The following is a 20319-nucleotide window of genomic DNA, read 5'->3' on the forward strand; positions in this document are numbered from 1 at the left end:
TGCAGCTAATTTCGGGTTGAATGTAATTTATCGTTGACATACATATACCGTCAAATACCATTCAAGAGGAAAGTATTTCGATTTAAAAAAAAAGTGAGGTTATGGCCGACATTTGCAGATTCTTATGCCGATAAATGTGTTTCAAATTTTAAAGTTGCGACAAAGAAACGCGACTCAAACAAATAACAAATAGAATTATCGGGGAATAATTTAAAATTACCGAAAAGCAACCCATACCTCGTTCAACTTGTAAAATTGATGTTCCCGGCGGGTTAAAATGGGGCGCCCAAACAACAAGAATCCCGTCTGTTTCTCGTCGAATTCGCGATCCCCTTAATGATGAATCGGGATCGTTCTCGAAACGTTGTTCTTTGCGGCATTGTGTTAATTAAAATTCGCACTCGAAACGGTCGTAAGATCAACACTAAAAATAAACGTCGGTGAGCACACGCGGATCGGACCGATTCGTCTCGCCTTCGGCAAAGTTCGGTCGCCTTATCGCCTACCGACTTCGCTTGTTGGTGGCCGCAACTGTCAGTTTGATTGCGGATCGCGTATGGATGTGTAGATTTTCTCGTGGAAATTTACCGGCGATTTGATCCGAATTACGAGCCGGCCGTTTTCGCGTTTTTGGAAAAATTGACTTTTAACTTCGTTCGCCGATGAAGGAGAAACGGCCGCCGCCCCCGATCGTTGTCAAAACGAGGCCGTTCGATACCGCGTAACGCTCCGCCTTATGTTGTTTTTTTTTTTAAGAGGCCGCCTGTGATCTAGTTTTAAAAATTTCGTAATTTTTGTCGTGCGTCGAGATGAGCGAGGATTACGATTTTAAACATGAACTGTCGAACGTTCCTTGGGTAAGCGTTTCTCGGATTTCGCAACTACACACGGGCGCTCACGCATATCATTTTTTTCTTCCCGTGAATAATAATTAATATATTTCTGGTTTTAAAGATCGCAGGTAACTCGATTTCGAGCAACAATTATGAGTGGTGAACCCTTTATATTTTTTTATTCCACTAGTTATGCTGTCAAATTTCTCACCCTTAAAAACTGAGGTTAGGGTGACACACAACACACAAGGCATTTGCTAAAATTGCCCAAAATCGTAACAACAAATTGCAAACGGGTTACGAAATTTATAGAATATATAAATTAGTTTAGTGAATAGTTAAGAATATAGATTTTTCAATTAATGTGAATAAAGCAATCTAGTTAGAAGGTGGTTTATATATTGCCTCTCTAAACATTGAGAGTCGTTTGGATGTACATGCCTAAGCCTAGGTGATTTGCTTTTAAAGAACACTTTCATATATAAAAATTTATGAAGGTTCAGATATTCAAATAAAAACTTTTTGCGTAAAAACGTGTCAAGTAGTTTTGTTATTTATTTATATTTATTATCTCAATTGATTTTAGAAGCACAAAAAAAATCCTGTTTTTCATTTAATTCGTCTTCGAAAATTGATTAAAACACACATTTAGGAACTGCATATGCGAAAAGTCTGTCTACTATAAATTGCCCGTTTCTATTCTTTTAATTTTTTTGCATTTTGTCACACACAAAAATAAACTGCTCTCAGTTTCCATGTTTTGATCGGATTGTTGACATATGGCGGATGCGCGGGTTTTCGTTAAATCGATGTTAAATACCTTTAAACTATAATCTACAAAAATGTAATTTTTGAGGATTCTGATAAGGTGATGATAAGAAAATCAATCGTGCAAGCTACATTATATCTATATTTTTTGACACGAATAAATGAATTTGTGTTCGTAAATATTTTGGCTAAAATATTAAAATATTTGCAATCCAACCTTATTTGCTTAGTTAGGGTAGTTTTGGTTAGCTTGCCGCTGACCACAACAAACTAACCAAATTTGCTATAAATTATTATTTTCGAATGTAGTAATCCATCTTTAAGTTTGAACGATTTCCTTCTAATTTTTGCAGACTGCGAGGCTAGAGCAATTCAAAATAAAAGTCACGAGATTAAATATCGTGACGTCACTTTTATTTTGGCGTTCGGTCAACAGAACCCTGAAAACGCACTGATCGTAAAAAAATGCCGCTTAATATTTTCATGTATTCGCCGTTTAAAGTTTATTTTTGAAATTCTGCTTAATTAAAATTCATCCAAGGTATATAGCAGTGCGTTGTTGAAATTGCCGTTCACGTTTCAGGTTACTTAAATCAGGTCAATATAAATATAAAAGTGGTCGGCTATTTGTCACATTTTTTTTTTGTAAAAAACTAACCAACAATTTAACTGTGACGTGTGGCAACTCCCACCCTCGATTGGGGTTTGGTTTTGTTTTTCTTCCGGTTGTCTCCATTGACAAATGTTTATTAATGGCAACACACTTCATAAAATAATGAATTTATCCAATCTCCATTTTTTTTTTTCGTTTTTGTTTTTTATTTGTATTTCTTATTCTTTTTTCATCTTGTGCTTGCGATTTTTGTCTCATTTCTCGAAATTGTATTGGTCTTTTTTGACTAATATTGAATTAAATATTGTTTATTTTAAAATCAGTTATTTTGACCGATTTATGGGCGCAATTAACACAACACACAATCAAAGTCTGCGTCCTTGCAGAAACAAAAAAACCGAACCCGTTTCAAATGGTTTTTGCTTTGATTAACTTGCGTTTTTAATTAACATTTAATTTTTTACCATTTTCCATTAGGTTTTACTTTGGAAAAGCTGACCGGATGTAGGTTTTCCTTTTTCGTTACATTGCGCTGGTAATCTTTATTAAAATTCTCATCCGTTTCTGGCCATTTGAACTGGTTTTGATTTCGCTATTATTATTTCGAAATTTTCAAGGCGGGCAAAAATCGATCGTTATTTTGATACTTAAATCTTATCAAACCAATATTCGTTCGGTAACAGCATTTTTTTTATATTTTTGATATCACTGTCTATCTACAAGTACCTGTCTAAATGTCCAATCTAACAACTTTTTAATTCAAAATTGTTTTGACCTATTAGCCTGATTTTGAATTAATAAATATTTAAACACAACGTAATTCCAAAGTGTAACGAAATGCGATAGAAAACGATTATATGTGGGTTCAAATTTCAGAAATGCTATTACAGATTAAAAGTAGATCGATAGATATGGGCGTCGACCAGGTCAGGGATACTAACTAGCTACGAAAATTGCCTATTCTCAGCATATTATCTGAAGTATTTTAAGTTCCGATACAATAAATAGTTTGTTCCTGATAAATTCTCCTTCCACTATAATTACGAAATTAATTTTTATTTATTCGTATTCTGAAATTATGTTTTTTTTTGTTTGATTATTTTTTTGAAAAGGTAAATAATAATTATGATCATTTTTTTTTAAATATAAAAGTTTTTTTAACGTGCTAGGTTTAAAAGTTAAAAGAAAAGTCTCAATTGTTTATTTTGTCACATTAAATGAACGCAAATTTTAAGTAATTAATTGGAATTTTTTTATAACTATGCCAGACCCCGTATATTACGTATCAATATTTCGCATTATATGAGGTAGCATTGCTGATAGTCCAAAAAGAACTACAATTACCTCTCATTTTTGAAAAATATCGATTTTTTTTTTAAAACTGATAAAAATACCATTTAACAATAATTTTTGTTTTTAATATTTTCTTCAGAGATTGGTCGAGCAAATCAAACCACAGCCGTTTAGGACTTTCAGATCCGAATTCCACATGAGCAGTGCTAGCGAGCAAACTTCCACCTACACCACCACCACGCACTACAGCAAACAGTAAGTCAAATTTCCATTTAGTGTACGTTATACAGGGTATATAAGGAAATTCGTAACTTAAATATTTTCTGCCCTAACTGGTAGATATTTAATTGGTATTTATGGTGTTTTACACATTTGTTATATTTTATTTAATTATTAATTAAAAAAATGACACTTTTTTGGTTAATGTTTTAAGTTACCACTGAATTCCGGCTCAATAACTTTTGTCATTAAAAAATGTTGCGAATCATGTTGAAAGTACTGTTTACAAACATGGTGTTTATGAAATGGTGCAAAGAGTTTATATGATTTTCGAATTGAAATTTGAACGTAAAATTTATTTCCTGTTATACTAAAATCCTTTCAGGCATGAGATTTTGTAGCAGGTCTAGTTTTAAAATCTTAAAAGTTTGAAGTAAAAAAATAAGAGTCAAAACGAAATCAGCCATTTACCTGTGGCACATCCCTGGTAGTAATAAGTAATTACTTTTCGGTGGAGAATCCATCAAAAGCACACACGATATATTTTGAGACACACCATACACATGAAATTTTATTTCAGTTCTGTGGAACGGAAAATACGAAATTTGTTTCTCGTTCTTGACCCTTTGAAGTTGTGCTAAAATCCTTTCAGGCTTTTACTTGTACTTGTAGATAAATAATATGCATTATTTTAAAAAGAAGTCTAGTTGTAAAATTTGAGAAATTTTAAGTAAAAAAAGTAACAGAACGGAATCACCAATATACCTGACTCATCCCTGCCTCGCCCCTTACCTAGTAATAATAAGTAATTACGTTTCGGGCGAGAATCCATCAAAATCACAGACGATATATTTTGGGACACACCATACAGATGAAATTCTTTCTCAGTTCTGTGGAACGGAAAATTGGAAATTATTTGTGTTCTTGACGCTTTGAAGTTGTACTAAAATACCTTCAGGCTTTTACCTATACAGTAAAACAGATAAATAATATGGATAAAATTTTTAAAAAGTCTAGTTGTAAAATCTTAGTAATTTTAAGTAAAAAAGTAAAGTCAAAGCAGAATCACCTAGAAATTACGTTTCGGGCGAGAATCCATCAAAAGCACAGACGATATATTTTGAGACACACTATACTGATGAAATATTATCATAGTTAGGCGTTTATATTAAGACTGTTTGTCGCAAGTTATGTTCCTTGATACATATACCGAGTGCGTCTTAAATCTTATCGTGTCCGAACGCGCAGGTACATCCAGACCAAGTCCACCCGTACCGAGAACGGTTCGACGATCAAAATCGATGACCACCACCAAAACCGCTACTACGACGAAGTCGACCGGTTAGCGAACGGCCGTCCGCCCGACAAACACGCCACCCTCACCCAAATAATCCAAGAACCCGTTCAAAAATGGGGCACGTCGATGCAATTCACTGAAATCAAATCGCTGAAGCGGGTGCACAAAGTGCACGAGGGCATAGCCACCGATTCCATAACCGATATCGCGGGCATAATCAACCCTTACACGGGCGAACACATGACCGTGAGGGACGCCATAGCGGAACGCGTCTTGGACGTCAGAACGGGCATGATTATAGCGTCGCCGGACGGTACCCAAATCAGTATTAACGAAGCGGAGCGACGCGGCCTCGTCGAACCCAAAATAGCGGATCGGTTACAAAGCCCTTGCGGCGTCGTAGAAGACGGGCGAGAGCTCACCCTCTTGGAAGCGATCCAGAGGGAGATTTACGAAGCCGAGCACCATCACGTGGATCCGTCCGAGAAAAAATTAAAGGTAACGCATTCGATGACGATTAAGCAAGCGATCGATGATGGAAAGGTCGACGTAACGTCTGGCACGTATAAGTTAGACGGCGGCGAAACGATCGATATCGAGGAAGCGTACAAACGCGGATACCTTCTTCAGCACACGGAAGTCAAACTGCAAACGGGCGCGTTAACGTTGACGGACGTCATCAATCAGGGATTGATCGACGACGTAACCGGCTGGGTGATCGATCGAAATTCCGGTAATAAATATCAAATCGACGCCGCGGTTAAATGTAACGTCGTCGACGGGGACACGCGGGAAATCGTCGACCCTAAACTAGACTCGAAGGTGACGCTTTTGCAGGCGATCGAACGCGGCATCGTCAACCCCAAACTAGGTAAGTACGCGTACGGCCACGAGAAACTGTCGCTGCTCGAAGCGAAACGGCGTCAGCTGATCGTCAAACCGAAATCGCTCAAGGAAGCGGTCGACGACGGTATCGTCGATGCGGAAGGTAAGTTCCTTTCGCCCACGCACCACGCGAAATTGTCGTTGCTCGACGCGGCCGCCAGAGGTGTCGTCGACGCCGACTCGCTAAAGTCCGTCTTGGACCTGCGCACCGACGAGTTGCTCACTTTGAACGACGCCCTACGCGAAGGTATCATTTTACCAGACGGTCGTTTCAAGAACCCCGTCACCGGAGAAGTTTTGTCTATCCCGGAGGCGGTCGGTCGCGGTTACGTCATATCGGTCGTGAAAAAATCGATTTTCGACGTCGACGGTTTCCGACCGCCGGAAAAAACGGATCATATCAGCTTTAACGCCGCGGTCGCCAAAGGATTCGTTAGTCAGAAGAACGACGGCAGTTTGCTGGTGAACAAGAAGAGCGGCAAGTTGGTACCGTTCGCGGAAGCGGCGCGTACGGACCTGGTCAAACCGGAAGTGTACGAAATGCTTAGCCGCGGCATCGGTATCTACGAAGGTAACCGGGAGCTGACGCTGTTGGAGGCCGTATTCCGAGGCCACGTCGACCCGAAAACCGGTAACATCCTCGACGTTAAAACGAACAAAGTGGTGTACCTGAACGAAGCAATCGCGCGGCACCTGATCACGCCCGAGGGCGCGGCCATGTTGAACAGCCTGCTCAATCTGAACGTTTCGACGAAAATCGTTCGCACGCTGGTCCAGAGGTACGTCACCGTCACCAGTAAAGACGTCAAGCGGGAAATCATCACGTATACGGAAGCGTTGAGGTCGGGATTGATCGATAACGAACGGCAAACGTTTAAGGATCCCGTTACTAACGAGGTGGTGCCTATAGTTCAGGCGATAAGCGAAGGAAAACTGGCGCCCGATACGGAAAGTACCGAAACGTTTGTCGCTATCAGTACTTCGCCCAGCACTTCGTCGACCGTCAAGAAGGAAACGCCGACCGAGCGGAAACTGTCCGAGAAACAAGTGTACGAGCTTCCGAGCGAAGGCTGGTCGGTACCGGACGCCATCGATCAGAAACTCTTCGACCCGGTGACCGGCCTTTTCATAATACCCGGCACGGATCGGCTGGCCAGCTTCGAGGAATGCGTGAGCCTTAAGCTCATCAATTCGTCATCCGTTTTCGTTGTGGACCCGACGAGTAAGCGGAAGGTGAGCTTGTCGCGGGCTTTCGAAAAGAAACTTATCGACTCGACCGGACATTACGTCATCGACAATAAAAAGCTCACTCTCCAAGAGGCGATCGATCGAGGGTACGTGTTGTTCGAGGAACCGATCAAAAGCGAATCGTACAGTCAGAGGTTGCTGCAAATCACTAAAAAGGACGGGGTGCCCACGAAAGTGGAGGTCTCCGCCGTGGTGGACAAGAACCCGCCGTCGTACACGGAAGTTAAAATATCCGACACGCCTGCGTCTCAACCGATAGAAGTTGAACCGGGCGTGATATTTGATCCGGTTAAAAACGTGGTCCTATATCCGGAGAAAAACGAGGCTCTCGACCTTCTCGAAGCGGTGACGGGCAATAAAATACCGAAGGAAAGGGTGACCGTTAAAGATCCTATCAGCGGTCAGATGATTACCGTTACGGAAGCTTTGAAACGGAACATAGTGGACCAAGACAAGGGGACATACAGCGACAAAAACGGCCAAAAGATCGCGTTGAAGGACGCCGTCAAGTTCGGTATTTTGGCAGTAGCTGGCGCCCCGGTGGCCGCAGTGACCGCAGCAGCGCGCACTGTGAAGGACCTGTACGTGGTCGATCCCAAAACCGGTGACAATCTCCCCGCGAAAGACGCTTTAGAAAAGGGAGTTATCGATTTAGCGACTTACGAGCGAACGCGAGAGGAAATCGATCGAAGCGCCGCCACCGGAGAGGCTTTAAATCACGCCGTCGTGAGCACCCAGGAAATGGAAGAACCGTCGAAGATAAAAATTTTAAGTACGGCAACGATAAGTTTGGACGACGGCGATCTACCGTCGGAGGCCGAGAAAACCCGAGCCAGAATAACAATCGAACCCACCTACAGGGTGAAAATTGGACGGGCGCAGTCGTTAAGTCCCGAACGCGAGGCCAAAAAGGTCGTGCTTCAGAAATTACGGAAAAAAGTCGTCAAACCCAAGGACGCTGTCCAGGCGGGGATCATAGACGCGGAAACTGCGACCATTTTAGAAAACAAAGAAGCATTCACCAACGACGAAGGCGAAATGATGACATTGGTCGAGGCGATAGAGTCGAAAAAAGTGGACGGCGATAAGGGGCTGATAGTAGATCCTCAGAGGGGCCACCGTTTGTCAATTAATCAAGCTATTTCTCGCGGTATTTTAGATCCCGACGGTACCAACGAAATTCTAGTGCCTTTGAACCGTAGCCTGTCCATTCCAGAGTTGCTAAAGCAGGGACTGATCGATCCCGCGAGTCAAAAAGTGGTTCATCCGGAAACCGGCAACCATTTAAGTATTAGTGAGGCAATTGTCTGTGATATCGTAGATCCTTTAAGTACGCTCGTAGAAAAGACTGGTGACAAGGTGACGATAAGCGAAGCTCTCGATTCCGGTACTATAGACGATAGCAAATCTGTAGTGGCTACTCAGAAAGGCGTCGCGAGTCTGGAGGAGGCCGTCAAAGAAAACGTGTTCCAGACACCCGATTACGACGCTCCAATCGATATACCACCTGCGGGAATGACTTTACCCATAGTGATTAGACGCGGATTGGTGGATCCGGACAACAAAGAAATCATACATCCGGTCACCAAGGAGGTGATACCGATATCCGAAGCCATAGAAAAGAACTTTATAATGTCAGTGCCTTTCGCCCCGAGCACCGACTCGGTCAGACTCGACGATGCTTTGGAAGCGAGCCTTATCAATATCGATGCCGGTACTTTTAAACATCCCAAAACTGGCGAATTGCATTCCGTATCCGAGGCCGTCGAAAAAGGTTTGTTGGTGGTGAAAACACCTACCGACGTCGCGTCCTTTAGTACCACCACACCCGTGACGACATTGACCGAGACCGTCGATACCATCCACACGGTGACCACCAAGACGATCGAAATATTATCGGGTTACGTTCTGTTGAGTAAAAGCGAGGTGCAAAATTCGGAAACAGGTCAGATTTTATCTATCGACGAGGCGAGGAAACAGGGAATCGTTAAAGACGTCAGCGAGACGAAGAATAAAACTATCATGAAGGACATTAAAATGGGCTTTTCCGATGCGTTGAATCGTGGTCTGGTCGATATGAACGCAGGTACGTTTACCGATCCGAAATCTGGCGAGAAAATTCCTATAAAAGAGGCGCTCCTACAGGGTCACTTGTCCGCAGTGCCGGCCTCCTCTGAAGAAGAAACTGTCACTACCGGTACGACTAGAGTTAGCGAGCTTAACATCGCCGAAGCCTTTCACACCATTTATGACGAACATACGCAAAAGTTCAAAGATCCCACCGACAAATCGAAAGAGCTTACATTCAAGGAAGCCTTGGAAAAGGAAATTATCGATCCGAACTCTATGGTATACGACGTTACCTCCCAGAAGCCTATTAGCGTCGAACAGGCGATAGAGAAGGGTTTGATCGATGCCGCCACTGGAAAAGTCAGGGACGAAAAATCTGGGAAAAGCGTCGACTTCAAGGAAGCGACCAAGAAGGGACTGATTGCTGTTCTGGGCGGTTTGTCTCTTCCCGTTGTAGCCCCGGTTTTGGCAGGCGTGGCAGCTGTCAACGCGGTTAAGGAGTACGCCGAAAATAAGAAACAGGAAAGACAAATCAAGGAACAAACCAAAACTTCGACCGTGCACATCCTTAAAAAGGAAGAATCGCTCAGTAGCGATTTAGTTCAAATTCTACCTCTTGGCGATGCGATTGCCGATCGTTTGATCGAGCCCAAAATTTGCCGAATTCTTTACCAAAACAAGGAACTTCCGTACACAGTCCAAGACGGATTGGATCAGAATAAAATCAGCATTCTCGACGAAGTACAGGTCCTTAACAATCACAGGGTCATCCTTATCGAAGTACATAGAACGGTGACTACTACAATTTCGAAATACTTGACAGCGCAAAGCTTGGCTGAGTTGGGATATTTCGATTTAAAAACTAGAATGTTTGTTGATCCCCAGACCGACACGCACGTCACGTTTGAAGAACTAATCTACGACCTTGGAGTCATTAACCCAGATACGGTCTTGGTGAAAGATTTAACGAAGAAGCCAGCTTCTTACGTATCCCTTCACGAAGCCCTGCAGCGACCTCTAGTCGATAGGCATTCGGGATACATGGTGGACCCTAAAACCGGTAAAAAGGTGTCGTTCTTTGAGGCGGTTAAGCTTAAATGGATTATAAACGTAAACGACAAACCTAAAGAAAAATTCAAACCCATAACCTTGCAGGAAATTGCAAGCACCGATCAGTTCAATAATGCTACTGCCGAAGTTCGTGTCGAAGAAGAGTGGATTCCCTTACACAAGGCTTTAACTTCCAACGTTGTCGATGCCAAATCAGTCACCATTCGAGATCCGAAGAATATGCAATTGGTGCCGTACTACGAAGCTGTAGATAAGCAATTGGTCGATCCGCAGAGGGGCATCGTCATCGACACCTTTTCCCACACACAATTGTCCTTCGTCGATGCGTTCCTTAAAGGTTTCGTTTTAACCATCCCCAGACCTGTTTCGTTGCAAGCTGCGATCCACAAGGGATTGTATCAACCGGAAGAGTCTAAATTTAAGGACCCTCTCACAAAACAGTTATTGGACGTTCAAGACGCCATTGAACGGCATCTGGTAGACGATAAAATCAGCGAAATCAAAAATGTCAAGGAAGACGTGTTCGTTACTTTAGAATCTGCAATCGATAAGAACATGATCGACTCGAATAAGTTGAAAGACACCAAGTCTGGTCAATTAGTTCTCCTTAACCAAGCCCTAGAGCAGCAATTGATTCGTACAAAACCGATCGTATTTAATTTACTCCAAGCTATTTTGTCCAATTACTATTCTCCCCATACGGGTCTCATTTTGAATCCCATAACTGGCGAAGAAATATCTCTGAGGCAAGCCATCGAATTTAAACTAATCGACCCGGTTACCACTCGCATCAAGGACGACAAACGTGGCCGTATCGTAGAAATTCACGAAGCAATACAAACTAATTTGATAGACGTCGAGAAAGGTTTATTGACCAGTCCTCTGTTAACGCTGGACCAAGCCTATTTGAAAGGCTACGTTCTGAGCACCGTCTTGCCCTGGTCGTTGCAAGAGACATTAGCTCAGAAAGTTTACGACCCCGCCACCGGTCAAATTATATTTAACGATACCGCCGTCACAATCAGTCAAGCGATCGATAGTGGTATCATCAACCCTAACGTTTTAACTATAAAAGATCCCACGTCAGGTGATATTATAACTTTGAACGAAGCCATCCAAGCCAAAATTATAGACCCGATCAAAGGACAAGCATTCGATCCAGTTTCAAAGGTCGAGATGAATTTGTGCGACGCGGAAAGCAGAGGTCTGCTTGTACCCTACAAAACTCAAATAACCCTCCCAGAAGCGGTGTTTAAAGGTTTCTACGATCCAGCAACCGGGAAGTTTATTAATCCAAAGAGCAAAGAGAGGCTAAAAACCGCGAGCGCTATCAACAGAGGCTACGTGGATACTTCATCTACCTTAGTCACGATCGACGAGGAGTTAGTTACGTTCGACCAAGCCATTACGGAAGGTATTATCGATACTAGCAGGGGAACGATGATTAAATCCAACGAGCCGATCGATTTCAACGAGGCGTTCGAGCGCGGCCTTTTGGTGGAAATCAGGCCTCCCGTGCCGTTGAGCGAGGCCATCGCTAAAGGTATCTACGACGAGGAGTCTCAGTTGTTCTTAGATCCGCAGACCGGCCAGTACTTAACCCTAATAGAAGCAATAGAAATCAGTTTGATCGATGCGGAATCGGTAAGCGTGAAGGACACGCGCCTGGGAATATGGCGCAAGATGTCACTCGTGGACGCCATTCACAACAACTACGTCGACGGCAATACGGGCAAAGTGAGGGACTTTTCCAAGGGCGAGAACTACGAGGTGTCTTTGCAAAAAGCTTTCGACTTGGGCATCCTCGTCGACAACAAAGCGGCCATTTCATTGCAAAGGGCGATCCACCAAGGACTATACGACGAGAATACCGGTAAAATATTAGACGCGAACACGGATAGGAAGGTCACCTTGCACGAGGCCATTCGAAATTTCAACATCAATCCCCTGTTGCCGTGCTACTACGACAGGAGACGAGGCAATCTGTACAACTTGACGGAGACTTGTCGATTGGGTGTAATAGACAAGCGGAACGGTACGTTCAAAGACCCGACGAGCGATGAGGTTACGAAACTGTCCGAAGCTCTGAATAGGGGTCTCATTGTTGACATCGAGTCGGCCAACTTCGGGTTGCGCGATGCGTTGGAGATGGGCCTCTATATACCCGAGGAGGGCGTCTTCGTTCATCCCGCGACAGGCAGAAAGTACAATCTCAAGGAAGCCTGCGAGAACGAGTTGATCAATCCCGTCTCCTCGTTGATTAAGAATTCCAAGCTCAACAAGTACGTGCAATTGCCGATCGCCGTGGAGACAAAATTAATAGACGACGAACTGTGCAGCTATATCTTCCCGCACGGTAAAACGATCGATCTTTTGGAAGCCAAAAATAAAGGACTTATCGTGACCGCGAAAACGCCGCTGACCCTAGAGGAGGCTATCGGGAATTGCCTCTACAGACCCGATTCGGGCAAGTTCGCCGATCCTGTAAACGGCGAGTTTTACGACATCTCGCAAGCGCTCGCCAATACGTTCATTGATCCGCGAACTACCGCGTTGAAAGATCCGACCGGTTACTCCGTCCGATCGTTGTCCGCGGCCATTCGCGACGGCAAAATCGACGTCGAAAAGGGGCGGGTCCTCGATTCGAAATCGAAAAAGACTTATAACTTCGACGATGCCTTCAGGAAGGGACTGTTGGTGACGTTGGACAAGCCTTTGGCGGAGGAAGTCGTCGAGAAAAACGAGGTAAGTTCGGTAGCGTCCTCGAAACCGCGGTCTTGCACTCTAGACGAGGCGATCAAGTTCGAATTGCTGGACCCGAGCGTCGCCGTAGTCAAAGATCTGCGAACGGGTAAGTACAAAAGTGTCGCGGACGCTATCAGGGACGAGGAGTTGAGCGTCACCAAAACGATCATCTTCGAAAGCGTCACCGATCGAGTCAAGTCGTTGGTTGTCACTTACGATCAGGGTACGTCGATATATTTGAGACAACCGGTCACTTTTAACGACGCTGTCGAATTCGGGTACTTGGACGTTAACACCGGCAAGTACGCGGACAACGAGGCCGGCGAAGCGCTGACGCTGAAAGAGTCGATCACCCTCGGTTACGTCGATCCCGATACCGTTCTCATAAAAGACGTAAACAAAAAGAAACTCGTAAAACTTCCCGAAGGCTTTAGAAAGGGCCTGATAGACGCGGAGAAAGGGAACGTATTGGACACGTCCACCTCCAAGTTGTACGCCCTCAAAGCGGCCCTCGAGACCGGACTTTTGGTAACTCCGAACGCAGGGTTCAGCGTCATAGACGCTATCGCTTACGGCTTGTACAATCCTACGACCGGTCGCTTTAACGACCCGTTCGTTACGACTAACATAATAGATCGAAAGAAATTGACCTTGAACGAAGCGATCGACGAGAATTTGGTAGATCCAAGCACTACCGTGATTAAGGACCCCGAAAGCGGCAACATCGTGCCGTTATTGCAAAGCGTCGAAATGAAGATTACGGATCCGGTCGCGGGCAGGATCGTCGACGTCACCGAGAAAAAGGAGTACGATTTCGCCAAAGCCCTCGAGAAGGGTTTGATTTTGCCTGCCCGACAACGGGTAAGTTTACCTTTCGGTTTTTGGCTTTTTCGATTATTCGCTTTGTCGTGTTACGCCGCTTCTATTTGCACGTGTATCTTCTTTTAATTCGCTAATGTCGGTGTAATAACTATCGGTTCGTTCGAATGTGCAGGAAGGTCGCTACGTAGCAGTTATTTTTGATATATTTTGCCGCACGTACCGCCCAACCTTTTAAGAAAAAGCCGCTAGCCTCTAGAAACTATTCGTCTGGACCAAAAAATGCGCATGCTATTTGGAAGACAATTTAATATGCTTTAATATGAGTTTCAATTTGTCGAGACTGCTGATCTTTTACATGCGTAGTTACGGTTAAACAAATAAAACGTGTTCATGCAGTAGTTATAATAGTGATAGTAACAAACTTGTTGTAGACTTAAATTAATCCCCTTTGCAACTGGAATTTTTACATTATTCGTTTTTGTCCATTTGGATAGCGTTTAATTGTGTTACCTTGATGCACATTATGCCCCAAAAAGCTCCTTTAATTGAAAGTGGACTTCGCCGGCAAGCTGTTACTCGACAACTGACAACAGTATGAGCGGATCCTTCGCTAAGCGCCCTGGAACTGGCTGCCAGAAATCGAATTACAATGGCTCGTAATGACCGGTTTATTGTGTCAACAATAATACGAAATCGTCACCTTAATGCGGTTCAAGTGCAACAACAGCTCCATGAAAATTGAAAAGTCGCTATTAGTAGGTACATCGAGGATATTTTATCAGATCACGTGGTACCATATGTCGACTACATTGGAGAAAAATTTATTTTTATGCATGACAATGCTGCAAGATTACATTGCAGAAGTCGGTTTTTGAGTTATGAAGTGGCCACCGTGCAGTCCCAACCGCAATCCGATCGAACATTTATGGAATGAGCTAAAACGGAGAATTCGAGACAGAGTTCATACCCCAACCTCGATCCCAGAGCTTATTGTTGCAGTAAAGGAAGAGTGCCTTAACATTTCACAAGAAACAACAGCGAACTTGATGAGATCTATGCCTAATCGAGTAAAAGATGTTATTATTGCAAGAGGGGGGTCATACCCATTAGTAAAAAGTAAGTGTTGAGTTGCTGATTGTCAACAACCCTCTTAGTTTTTAGCAATAAAAGAAGTTAATAATTAATAGTTTTAATCAATTTATACTCGTATTAAAGCATATTAAATTGTCTTTCAAAAGCTTTTTTTTCTCTGATCAGTAGTTTCTACAACAAAAAAGTGAAAATGACGTCAAAAGTTCCTATGCACGCAAATTTTTATTATGCAACAAGTGGGGTAAACGGCATAGAATGACGAGTTAATTTGGCACCAGCGGAGCGAGTATTTCATAAACGATTGACTTACAGTATATTATGCATTAAGTGCGGTATACGACATTTGACTAACGAGTTTATTTGACACGAGCGGAGCGCAGCGGAGCGAGTGTTTAATATACGAGTGACTTAAAAGGTTTACCGAACGTGTTGTATATTGTACATTTTCTACGATCGTTAGTTTTTGGGTATATTTTCGGAAAACAACATTCACTGATATGACCGTCAAAATAAACAAACGTCAAAATTCAAAGAGTAGGAAATATCTCCGAAAACAACATCCGATTGCTCGCAAACCCGTGCTGTAAAAAATCCCGAAAATGTCCGAAGCGGCTCGGATCCGTGGGAAACGAAACTGACGTGTTAAAGTGACGCTTCCCGCACGTTAAATCGGTGCGTAATTATAGACATGAGTAGCAAAATTAGTTTACCAAACATACTATGCTTTTTCTACGACCTTTAGTTTCGGGTACACATTTGCGAAACAACACGAATACATTCACTGATATGAACTGCACAATTCAAACCGTGCGGTAAAATCTCCGAAAACATCCGATTGCTCCGAAACCCGTGATAATATTCCGGTAGTGACTAGATATTGAAGAAGAAACAAGAAAATAAATGGGGTCGAAACATCTTTTTTGTTTTTAAGTATGATGTATAACATGATACATAGTTCAGGCAATAATTCTCACAATAGACCATAAATCAAAAACGCAAAATAGCAACTGAACATTTAATTGGACAACATAATTTGAGTCGCACAAATTTAAAATTAAGCAATTCGTTTCACATGTTGTGGGTGTCAAATACGGTTTGATCATCTGGATGCCGATTTATATTTCTCATATATTTTGGGTGGTATGTGATTTTTGTCGGTTAGATGGACTACTCAAAGGAGACCCAACATTAAAACGAAAGTTTTGTGCCCAAAATCATACAATTATTAACTTCAGATATATGTTTTATTTATTTTCAATCAGAGTTAAGTTTTTAATTTTCCGAAATTGCCTGAAGTTTATTTTCATTCATTCTAAACCAGTAATCAGCACACTAAAAGTTTTCGGTTATTAGTTTTGCAGAATAAAGAAACACCTTGACCAAAATCAGTTTAGCGTCAAAACAGTGCTTTTTCATTCATTATTTCTACGGGCGTTGATGTTGGTCTGCTTTGGATATAACGCCTTCCATACAAATTTATTTTCGAATAAATCTTGAAATTTGAATAGCGACCTCCTCACATAGAGTTTTAACTTGTTCGAGAAAACTCATATAGCGGTTTTTTGCAGCTCGCAGTACCTCCTCCAAGAGTTAATCATTTTTATGTGGTGATCCTGCCTGCATACCTAGAACATTTGCATTCAAACTGGCATATTGACCGTCGCATTGCACCTCATTGTAACTCCGATTGGCTTGTTGTTCGTATGTTTACGCGCTTAACTACTTAAAAAAATAATAATAATTAAAATCTGCGTCCACCGTTCCATCATCATTGTTAATTGTAGTATCTAGTGTTATTTATTAATACCATCATAGGATTAATAATTATCACTCTTGTTTAGGTAGTGTTTTGTGTAATCATAGCGTTTAACGATTTAAGACGTTTCGCATCTTGTACAGATAATTAATAAGCTTAACATAAAATAATTATTTAACTAATGCACTTTTATATAAGTTATACTTTTATTTTTTTAATTATGTGTTTATGTGATTCGTTTAAATCAGTTCTGTTCACAGGTGTCTATTATCATACGTTTAGGTAACATGTTTTTATATTTTATTTTGTTAACTAACATCGTATCATCATTTTTTTGTGTGTCCGCCGAGCTTGTGTGTGCATGTGTTAGGACCATAGGGCTGTCTAGCTCTAAGCTATGTTATTTTTTTAAGTATTTACTTCTTCAATTTCCTTCTGTTTTTATATGTTGTTTTGTATAGCAGCTTTTTAGTTGCACCGCAGTTTTCAATACCCACAGCCCAGTCGATAATTTGATCTCAGTTTATTTATATATTTTTATTATTTAACATTTCAATTTTTCAAACGAACTTCCACAGGCTACTGTAATACTTTCTACAAAACTTCTGGATCCAACTTCCTGACGTCCCGCCAATCATCCTGTTGGATTCTTCAGAACTTGCCCGAAACTGGCTCGCATTTTACTCTTACTCTATTGTTTGAAGTTATCAACAACAGCTCAATGAAGATCGAAGAGTAGCTGTTAGTCAGTGGTCGGTGAGAAGAGTCTGAATAAAAATAACACAACCCCGAAAACAACTGCAATTGGTCCAAAACTTACTCCAGCTCTTCGACAAGCACTTTGCACGGGATCATCTGAATTGGACGTTTAATGGACAACGTAATTTGAATCAATATATTTTGGGTAGTATGTGCCGTAAACCTATCTCAGCTCGAGTCACTGAACCCAGAATTAAAACACCTTACCTCTGCTCTTTTCTCTAATAATTTCCACATTGAAGATATTCATTCAATTGCAATGGGGCCGAAAGCAATCCTACGTTTGCCACTCATTGACCACATATCAAGAGTTCTGAAGAAGTATAACGTCGAAACTAGATTTACCACTTGTCCAAAAAACTCTCAACATCTTCGGTCCGTCAAAAACAAAATTCTATTTGTATATGCGGCCAAGAATACATTAGAGAGACCGGACGTCAACTAGGCTTAAAGAACACGAAAGAGACTTACGACTAAGACAAATAAACTCATCAGCTGTTGCCGAACACAAAATTCTTGCATGTATTCAATTCTCCTACCAACGAAAAATCCGAAAGTCTATAGAAACCTATAAACAATCTAACAGTCTTAACCTCCGGTCAGGTTTCTATCTGTCTCCGCCCCCCTCAAACAATATATAAGCAGGTACAGAGTAAAATGCGATCCAGTTTGTCAAGCTCTGAAGAAGCCAACAGGATGATCGACGAAACGTCAGCAAGTATAATTCAACAAAAACCGACGCAGGACGTTTTGTAAAAACATTTGAATTGTTTTAAAAAAAAAGTCGTTCTCACTGATCCCGACAAGCAGTTTCGAAAATATTAAAAACGATTACCATTCGCCGACTGGGCTGGCCCACTGTCAAAATATTAACGAATTCTCACGAGGAGCTTCGCGTTTCAGCAAGCGGTCGAGGAAAAATACAAGCTGTGCGACGAAACGCTGTCCAAATTGCTCCGTTGGATCGGCGAGGTCGAGGATAAAATCGCCTCTCAAGACGTCATTCACGAGATCGAAGAAGAACTCAGGAATCAAATAAACGCGGTGAAACAGATCAGAGACGATTTGGATCAGCATTCCACTCAGGTCGCGCACTGCGGAGACCAAGTCAGGCAGTTGGTGCTGACCGCCGGCGACATCTTGTCCAAGAGCGAAGTGTCCGGTTTGGAGAAGAGCGCGCGCAATCTGAAGACGCGTTTCGACAAGGCCGCCGATCGTACCGAGAAACTTTTGAGGAAGCTGTTGAGCGCCAGAGACGAACTGGCCAAACTTAACGGGGAGCTTAACGTATTCTCGACGTGGTTGGGTAAAGCGAGACGGCTATTGGAGGACAAGGAAAGGGCCGTCAGCGATTTGGACCGGCTGGGTGCCAGCGCCGATAGCACCAAAGAATTCGTCAGTGACGTCATCGCGCATCAGGCCGACCTCAGGTTTATCACCATGTCCGCGCAGAAGTTCGTCGATGAAGGAAAGGTAATGAAATGTTATTACGGCCTTAATCATTTCTCCCTACATCACTGCAATTAGCTTTTTCCAAAGTGGCGGCACTGGAAGAACGGAAATTTTTCGTATTCTTGGCCACTTTTAGTCATAACTTCATTTTTATTTTGTCATTTCTGTCGACACTGAAATGTAATTTTTGAACCGGACAACCTCTAAGGGCTTTTTCAAATCTGGAATTATAATCACTTGGTATTAGTTCCGGCGAAGAAGGTGGGTGAACAAGCAATTCCCATCCCATTTTTTTTTTGGTGCGTGGTCGTGTATTATCCTTTTGCGATAACGCGTAACTTGCTGGTCCATTTCTCGCGATCCCAGAATACAGTAAGCATCTTAAGTGGTAAGGTTTGCGCCATTCTTTCGATGAACTTCTGATCTCATGATTGGGTGCTAAAAGCTGTTGAAGTTGATGACAAATTTCAGACCTATTGAAGTCATGAACTTGTGGTGTACCTACGAGCACAGCAGTGGTTGTTCGTCTGCCTTCTTTCAGTATTTCTTTCACCGCAGTAAAGTTTCATAGTTCAACGTTCTTTAAAATTTTGCTATAACTAGACTATTGCATAAATATGTCAAGACTTGTCTGGCACCAACTGGTATGTGCGAGCTCGGGAGTTGTGTCAACACGAGACTCTTACCAAAACTTGATAATGTACACACTTTAGAAGTCGGTCTTGACTAGATGATATTTTTTTATTATTGTAGTTATCACAGATAAGTAAACCAAATCAGCTACTTCTTTTTTTAAATAATTACTGAATCGATACATGTAGCGACTCTAACTTACAAGTTATCTAATCTAATATAAAACTTTTGATTAATAATAATGCTTATATATAAAATAAAAAATAAATTACTCCCATCCTACTTACGAGATTATTTAATTCCAGGGGCGTACAAACATTCTTATATTGTTAGGGGTAAAAATGATTTTGATATTCAGTTTGTTAAAACTCTACAAATGCGAAAAAAGCTTCTTTAGTGATGGGGTTCGATTGTTCAATGCTCTGCCGACAGGCACCAAAAATTTACCGAATCTAAAATGCTTCCAAAAAATTGTAGAAGATATTAATATTAATATCAGTGTGAATTGGATTTTGATTTTATATAAATGTAATTTACTACGATTCGAACATATAATCGGGCATTGCTTATGTCAGTTACAAGCGTAGTTTTAGTAATGTTTGTGCGTATAGCAGTAACAAGGAAATAATTTTTTCATGTCCCTAGGTCTTTGATACATATTCCTTGACCCGGATGACTTGTGTCAATTCGATGAACCAAAGAATTAGTTTTTACTGACAAGGGTGTGTGATAAATTTTATTGTTAGACTATTTAACCCATAAT

The 20319-nt window shown here is 41.9% G+C and overlaps 1 protein-coding gene across 39 annotated transcripts in view; it reads left to right on the top strand.

The window, feature by feature from the left end:
- The window catches only part of LOC132696830 (microtubule-actin cross-linking factor 1), a 290827-nt gene that overhangs the window by 227680 nt on the left and 42828 nt on the right, over positions 1 to 20319 (top strand). For 35 of the 39 annotated variants that reach the window (XM_060661956.1, XM_060661989.1, XM_060662074.1 and 32 more), the window contains 3 exons: positions 3647 to 3762; positions 4975 to 13903; positions 18375 to 18944. In XM_060661956.1, the coding sequence (XP_060517939.1) occupies positions 3647 to 3762; positions 4975 to 13903; positions 18375 to 18944 (9615 nt within the window). Of the gene's footprint in view, positions 1 to 561; positions 858 to 3646; positions 3763 to 4974; positions 13904 to 18374; positions 18945 to 20319 lie in introns of those variants that run through there. The other 4 variants (XM_060662163.1, XM_060662182.1, XM_060662215.1 and 1 more) reach the window with 2 other exon arrangements.

This window comes from Cylas formicarius, unplaced genomic scaffold (genome assembly GCF_029955315.1).
Source record: "Cylas formicarius isolate icCylForm1 unplaced genomic scaffold, icCylForm1.1 PGA_scaffold_10__41_contigs__length_53128322, whole genome shotgun sequence".
Lineage (NCBI taxonomy): Eukaryota > Metazoa > Arthropoda > Insecta > Coleoptera > Brentidae > Cylas > Cylas formicarius.